Raw genomic sequence first — 8,242 nt, forward strand, 5'->3', positions numbered from 1 at the left:
TAAGTCTAAAAAAAGGTTCAGATCAAGTCCACTTCCATTGTTCCAGCACTTCCTCAAAAAAGAGCAGCATTAATGTGGACTTGAGAACAGATTGCTTGCTGCCCAGACTCCAAAGAGGAGACAGTTATAGCAGAGCTTCAGAAAACTATTAAGAATAAGTTAATGTTAATTTTAAAATACTTTACACTATTGCATATGCATTGGTAAAACTAACATTTTAAAATTATGATTAATTTTATCATAACGTATTATGATTTAATTACTATTTTTCATTATAATGTCTAATCTATTTACATCATTTTTCTTCTTTCTCACAGCTGATAATGTAACGGTCTTCCCTGTCCTAAGTATTAAACAAGATGAAATTGTCGATACAAATGGAGCTGGTGATGCCTTTGTTGGAGGTAAATATTACTAGTAATATATAAATTAGATGCAAAATAATGTAATTTTGTGGAAGATGCAGTATTGACTTGTTTATTACCTTCCTATTATTCAAACCAGTACAGAGGCAATTTAAGTTATCAGAGACCATTACTCCAATAAACAGGATAAATCTGGTTTGTGCCAAAATTGTAACTGGAAATATTTAACCTGGCATTTAATTTTTTGATACAGATATACAAAATGTCTGTACACTAGTACACATTTGTGTTAGAATTGCATTACTTAAAAAGGCCATGTTGAGCACATACATAAATAATTTTAATTCAGGAATTGGAGATGTGGTGTTGAAATTTGCAAATGATGCCAAATTGCAGCAGGTTGTTACTGGGGGTGGTGGTGGTTATCACTCATCATGTAGGGACTGCACCAATATAGAGGAAGACATAAATAAGCTTTCTGACTGGGTGTGTGTATGGCATATCAAAGTCAAAATAGCAAAGTGTGAAGTGGTTCATTTTTGTAGGAGGAATAAGGAAGTTACTTATTCCTGGAAGATGAGAAACAATTGGTAAAAGAGCAGAGATCTGCAAATACAGATGAATAAATTGCTAAAAGTAGTAACACGAGTTGATGAGGCCATAAAGAGTGCAAGGAAAGTGGTGGGGTTCATTTTTAGAGAAACAGAATGATAAATTGTACTTTGGAGTACAATGTACAGTTCTGGTCTCCATACTACAAAAAGGACATTGAAGCACTGGAGGTAGTGCAGAAAAGATTTACAAGGATGTTATCAGGAAAGATTGAGCAGGCTAGAGCTCTGTTCTCTGGAAAAAGAATAAGATGGAGGCCTTATAGAGGTATTTAAAGTGATGAAGGGACTTGATAACGTGGACATGGATAAATAGTTTCCACCTGTAAGTGTCCAAAACAGAGGGCATTAATATAATATAACAGACCAAATAGAGTTTAGGAGGAATTTATTTTTAGTGAGTGTGTAACTTGCTGTCATCTGGAGACGTTGAAGCATTTAAGGGAATCTTGATGCATATGTGAGGGAAAAGGGATTAGAGAGATATGGGGGCAGGATGGGAAGGAGTAATTATAGTGGAAGGAGGAATGTAAACACTGGCATAGACCAGTTGGGCCAAATGTTGTGGTTCTGTGCTCTAAATTCCCCAATCAAGAGGGTAGGTGGATGATTTGTTTCATGATCCCCTGACTGCTGTTTCAAGTTTACCATTGTAGGACAAGTCTGTGATGACTTACTTTTCGATTGTCGGTTCCATTTCTCAGACTCTGAAACTTCCCAATCATCCTGAGAACACAAGCTTACTGTGTGGTGAATTGCGGGTTGCAATGTAAATGCACAACCTGCTAATCCATGGTGCAGCATTTTAAACTGTTAGCACATTGTATCATTGAGGTCCTTCACCAAAGGTTTAGCTGATAACCAATGTATTTGAAACACAACATAAGAAATAGGAACAGGAGTAGGCCATTCAGCCCTTTGAGCCTGCTCAGCCATTCATTAAGATCATGGCTAATCTTCAATCTCAACTCCACCTTTCCGCACTATCCCCATGTCTTGAATATACTCAATGACTGAGTAGCCACAGCCCTCTGGGATAGAGAATAACCAAGATTCACAATCCTTTCAAGAAGTTTCTCCTCATCTCAGTCCTAAATGGACGACCCCTTAATCTGAGATTGTGACCCCAAGTCCTAGACTTCCCCAGCCAAGGAACCATCATCCCATCTACCCTGTCAAGCCCCTTAAGAATGTTATATATTTCATTGAGATCACCTCTCATTCCATCCAGAACAAAGCATCCCACTTGATTTGCACCCCATCCATCACCTTCAACATTCACTCCCTCCAGCACTGACAAACAGTGGCAGCAGTGTGTACCATCTACAAGATGCACTGCAGCAACTCAGACGAGACTCCTTCGACAGCTCCTTCCAAACCCATGTCCTCTACCACCTAGAAGGACCAGGGCAGCAGATGTAAGGGAACACCGCCACCTGAAAGTTCTTCTCCAAGCCACAGACCATACTCACTTGGAACTATATTGCTGTTCCTTCACTGTCGCTAGGTCAAAATCCTGGAACTCTCTTCCTAACAGGACTGTGGGTGTATCTACACCCAAAGGCTGCAGCGGTTCAAGAAGGTGGCTCACCGCCACCTCCTTAAGGGAAATTAGGGATGGGCAATAAATGCTGCCCTAGCCCAGCAATGCCTACGTCCTGTGAAAAAATTAAAAAATTCTACTAGACTCTAGTGAAATAGACCTAGTTTACTTAATATTTCCCAAAAGGACAATCTCCTCATCCCATGAATTGGTCCAGTGAATATTTGTTGCATGCCCTTTAAGGCAAATATATCCTTCCTTGGGTAAGGAGACCAAAACTTATACACACAACCCCATGTACAGTCTTAGCAAGGCCCTATATAATTGCAGTAAGACCTCTTTACTCTTATTCCCAAATCCCTTTGCAATGAACGCTAACATACTATTTGCTTTCATAATTGCTTGCTGTACCTGCTTGTTAACTTTCTGTGATTGGTGTACAAGACATCCGGGTCCTGCTGAATACCAACATTTCCCAGTCTCTCACCTTTTAAAAATATTCTGCTTTTCTATCTTTTTCTACCAAAGTGGATAACTTGATATTTCTCCGCATTATATTCCATTTGCCACGTTCTTGCCCCCTCACTTAACCTGCCTATATCCCTTTGCCGCTCTTTGTAACTTCCTCACAGCTTACTTTCCAACCTAGTTTTGTATCGTTAGCAAACTTGGATACTTTACACTTGGTTGCCTCATCTAAGTCATTGATATGGATTGTAAATAGCTGAAGCCCAAGCGCTGATCTTTGCGGCACTCCACTAGTTACAACCTGCTAACCTGAGAATGACTCATTTATTCCTACCATTTTCTGTCCATTAACCAATCCTCTATCCATGCTAATATATTACCCCCAATCCCATGAGCCCAAATTTTGTGTAATAACCTTTTGTGTTGCACCTTATTGAATGCTTTCTGAAAATCCAAATACTCTACATCCACTGACTCCCCTTATCTACCCGATTGGTTACGTCAAAAAACTCTTAATGGAATTTGTCAAACACAATTTCCCTTTCATAAATCTGATTTGACTGTGTTCAATCATATTACAATTTTCTAAGTGCCCTTTACTACATTCCTAATAATAGATTCTAGCATTTTCCCTGCTGTTGATATCAGGCCAGTTGGCCTAATGTTCTCAGTTTTTTCTCTGCCTCCTTTCTGGAAAAACAGGATAACATTTGCTACCTTCCAATCTGTAGGGACCATTCTAAAATCTCGGGAATTCTAGATGATCTAAACCAATGCATTCACTCTCTCTGTAGCCACCTCCTTTAAAACCCTAGATATAAGCCATCAGGTCCATGGGATTTGTCAACTTTTAGTCCCATTAATTTCTCCAGTACTATTTCTTTAAATTCCCTCATTCACTCTAGAACCTTGGTTCTCTGCTATTTCTGGAATGTTTTTTGTGTCTTCTGTCATGAAGACAGATGCAAATTATTCTTTTCCTTATACCCCATTGAAATATCTCCTGTCTCTGACTGTAAGGGACTCACATTTACTTTTGCTAATCTCTTTCTTTTTGCATATCTATAGAAGCTTTTATAATCTGTTTCTATTTTCTCAATCAACTTCATGGTCCTCCTTTTGCAGAATTCTAAAATCCTTCCAATCCTCAGACTTAAAACTCTTTTTGTTGACATTATAAGCCTCTAAATTATAAGCCTCTTCCTTTAATTTGATACTATCTTTAACTTCTCCTATAGTTCACAGTTGGGCCAGTTTACTTCTGGTGTTTTTATTCCTTAAGGGGATTTGTATATTCATAGTGATTTGATTGAGCTGAAATTTCTTAACAGCCTTTTAATATTATCAATGCGATGCTCATATTGACACCTTTAGGTGATATTATTTATAAAATCCAAAAAGTACAATAGGCATGGAAAGCAAGGTGTCATGGGTGAATGTAAATGTCACATTCGTCAAATAAAAGTTCAGAACTCCTGTAAGTACAAACTCAGTGCAATGGAAAAAACTTGAATTGGGAGAAGTAGCTGAGGACTATGAGGAAAAATTAAAGAACAAAAATCACTTATTTTACATTTTAGTTTTGTTCCATGTGAAATCAACATCATAAAGTGAAAAGATTTGTATTCATTATGCTGAATTAATTTCCATGTAGGATTACAGTAAATAACTAGATGAATGGAAAATGTAGCCGCATTGCAAGTTTTTACCACATTTATGTCTCAGGATACAAAATTATTAAGTTCATTACAAAAACTGTGGAAAGTTGATCATTAAACTGCAAGCAGGTTCGGGTAATATCCTGGCTCAACTGGTTTTGTAATTTTATTCAGTTTAAGCACAGTCATTTTGAAATAATAGGAAGATAGTAATAAACCAGTTTATTCATCAAAAAAACTTTACATTAATAATAGAACCTTTGTTGCCCTCAAGTTGTCCCAAAGCCAATGAATACTGTTTGAAGTGTAGTCACTGTTGTTATCTAGCAGAACACGGCAGACAATTTGCATGCATCAAAATCCCACAACCAGAAATGAAAGGGACCCCCAGTTATTCTGTTTAGGTGGTGTTGATTGACAGATAAACGTTGGTCAGAACTCTCCTCTTCAAATAGTGCAATGAAATCTTTTATGCTAAAATAAACGTGTAAAGCACAATTCAAATAAAAATATAAATATTGCTTTGTATCTTGCCATCTCTTTTTTCCTCACATTCTCCGTCTTTATTCTATTTCTTCTCTCATCCCCCTTTCTATGTCTTTGATTTTACTCTTTTTCTAAAGTAATATAACTTCTATTGTTTGCAAATTTAATATCAACTTTTTTTTTTTGCTATGTCCATGTCCATTTTGGAGGCCAAAGTGACATTATACAAATTGCTGCCTTCTCCTCTTCTTTGCTCCTACTCTCGCCTGTTAGAAAGGTGTTCCCAGTTTGTCATTAAAGTGCAACTAAGATATGGGATTATCTGCATGAAAGATATGTAATTTAAGGATAACAGCGCAAGGGCATAAAGTTAATGCTGGTTTATTGTATTCATCAACAACTGTGTGTGGTTGGTGAGATGTATAATATACTTTTCAATGCGAAGGTGCTCACTGTGCTGCCAGGTATATATCATCTTGTACTGGCATTTTATAAATTGCCTCCAGCTAACACCTATATGTTTAAAGTGCAATTAAGTATAGTTTTATTTCCTAATATGTTGGTGGTTCAGTGCCTTTTGTTAGTAGTCCACATTTCTGTCACCATTATTTTCAATTCTGCATGTTCATCTAATTGCTTGCAAGAATTGTCCATTTAGGTTCATTGTTTCAGTACTCCTCCAGTTTCTGGGTACTTTGGTTCAGTAACACCTGATTTTTTTTGCCTTTTAACTCCATTCAGTTGTGTGTGTTGGGCTGATTTGTAGCCAAAACATCAAGTAGTTGTTACAGAACAAGCAGACCACTCTAATAAAGCTTTAACTGTGTTTACTCAAACACTATTGATTTAACTGCAAGAGAGGGAACCTGGTACTCAGCAGTGTGTCAGAGCAGATAAATTTAGCTGCAGTTTTTCATTTCATCATGTCTTGGCTATACTTATTCAAGAAAGAAAAAGGGTGCCAAATGATGTTTCAAAAATATAAACATTGAAAATCTGGCCTTTGAACATATTTCTTCGCTTTTATCGGAAGATGTGATGAAAAATGATTTGCCTCTTATCCTAATTAGTACTTCATTTAATTATCTTCCTCAATGAAAATTGATTTACTATATATATTTGTGACTTGAATATTTGAAGAAAAACTTCTATTAACTCTGCGATTACTTATAACTTAAACATACTTGTAGTTCATTCTTACCCGAACCAAATCATTAAAAGCTAATTTGGAATTAAAAATGCCTTCATGGTTGGCCAGATTAATGATAATGGTTGGAAGCAGGTTTAGCAAGATATGGAACAGGGGGAAAAGCTGTCCCTACATTTGAAGAGAAATCCCATGTGCCATTCAAAATTGCAGTTATTTTATCTTGTCTTTCAAAATATAGAAAACCATGTTATTTTTGTCCTCGTTTTCCTCTCCGCCAAGCATGTGTGGACCTGGTATTGCAGGTTTCTTGCTTCTTGCCCAAGTGAGCAATCTTCAATACAGTGAATGTTGGAAAACTGTTGAATTGTGGGAGACATCACCATGCATTTCTGTCCTAACCTCTCCTGCACCACCACGCTTGTCTGGGTACACTAAGGCTAACTATAAGTGAATCCATTGCCACCTAAGATTTGCTAATTCAGCACAGACCAGGAGATCAAATTAGTGAATGTTCTGGTTTTTGTGTCTCATTACTATGCGATGTGATCCATTTATCCATTGAGCATCAAGGAAGTGAGGGGACCTTTTGACTTATTTTTGACATGCATCTTCACACCTTGAAATATCGAGCTTCAAAGTATGTCACACTGCATCTCATTGGCTCAAAAGTTATTCTTAAAACAGAAACAAATCAATATTAAAGTTATGAAAAGATTGTAATTTCTTAGTACTTCTGCCCTTGATAATCTGGCCTCTACCCAAAGGGAGAAGCTGGGCACAAACAGCTGATTTTATCAATGTAAAATATAATCAAGAATCTCGCACGGATCCATGACCTGTGAAATCCATGTGTCTTTGATTCCAATGCAGTTAAAGGTACAAAATTCAGACTAGTTTTGAAGGGGCATAGATAATGTGTGTGTTTAGTTGCAAACTTAAAACGTCTTTAATGCTCTTGCCTGCAGTTAATTTTTACTATTTTTCTTTGTAGGTTTTCTGTCACAGCTGGTTTATGATCAACCTCTTGAAAAATGCATCCATGCTGGTCATTATGCAGCAAATGTCATCATTAGGCGTTCAGGTTGCACATTCCCAGAAGTGCCAGACTTTCATTGATGTTTTCATTAATACAAAAATAAGTGGGATCAAAAAGTCCTTTGTTAACTCTAAGAACAGGAACTGCTGTCCATTTAAAAATAAATAACCTTTCTCTCTTTTCTTCCCACACCCTGCATAAGAATTCTGTACTTAGCTTTTTATTTAGTTTTGTCAATCAGCTACTAAAAATTAATATTTAGAAAATGTGAACACCTTAAGAGTAGATGACAGGCCTTGAAAATGTTTTGATCAAGTTGATAGTCAAAAACTATCACCTTGATTGTCTTTTCGTGATTTTTAGTTACATCTCTAGATGAAACCATGAAGTGTTGATTTTGGCGATGAATGTTTTGGTAGTTCATTTTAATTATCCATCCACCTGACAGTAATTATGGCATTGGTAATGAACGAAAACATGAAGTGAAAACTATGTTGCCTATTTTCTGGAGATGACTTCAAATTGCATAACTTGTTTACTCTGACGGTGAGTTTTTAAACTCAGCCCAAAGTGAGGGTTGTAATTGATCTCAAGTGATTTGTCATTTGAAAAGTGGTGCATCCATCATATCATCATGAAATGGTTTCAGTTTAGCAAATTACCTCAGTATCTTCTGTTTTTGAGTTTATTCAGAAAAGTAAACTTATATAGTGAGAATAAAATAAAGTGAGGCACAGAAATATTTAAGCAGGCAAATCTTGCTGTGAAATACCAAATCAAATCTGCAAACGCACAGTTTTTAAAATCCTGATGCTCTGTAGTTATTTGGACACCTGTAATGTTCAAAGTCGGTTATACATGGTTATGACAACATTCTTTTCTTTATAATTTGATATTGACAATAAACAAAGATGATTCTCGTAAA

General features: G+C 36.6%; 1 protein-coding gene across 3 annotated transcripts in view; it reads left to right on the plus strand.

Annotated features, from left to right (window-relative positions):
* The window catches only part of LOC137355466 (adenosine kinase-like), a 240,118-nt gene extending 231,876 nt beyond the window's left edge, over positions 1–8,242 (plus strand). For all 3 annotated transcript variants that reach the window (XM_068020615.1, XM_068020616.1, XM_068020617.1), the window contains exons 10-11: positions 318–404; positions 7,273–8,242. In XM_068020615.1, coding sequence (XP_067876716.1) covers positions 318–404; positions 7,273–7,397 — 212 coding nt within the window. In that variant the 3' untranslated portion in view covers positions 7,398–8,242. The remainder of the gene's footprint in view (positions 1–317; positions 405–7,272) is intronic.

The sequence above is a fragment of the Heterodontus francisci genome, chromosome 42 (genome assembly GCF_036365525.1).
Source record: "Heterodontus francisci isolate sHetFra1 chromosome 42, sHetFra1.hap1, whole genome shotgun sequence".
Lineage (NCBI taxonomy): Eukaryota > Metazoa > Chordata > Chondrichthyes > Heterodontiformes > Heterodontidae > Heterodontus > Heterodontus francisci.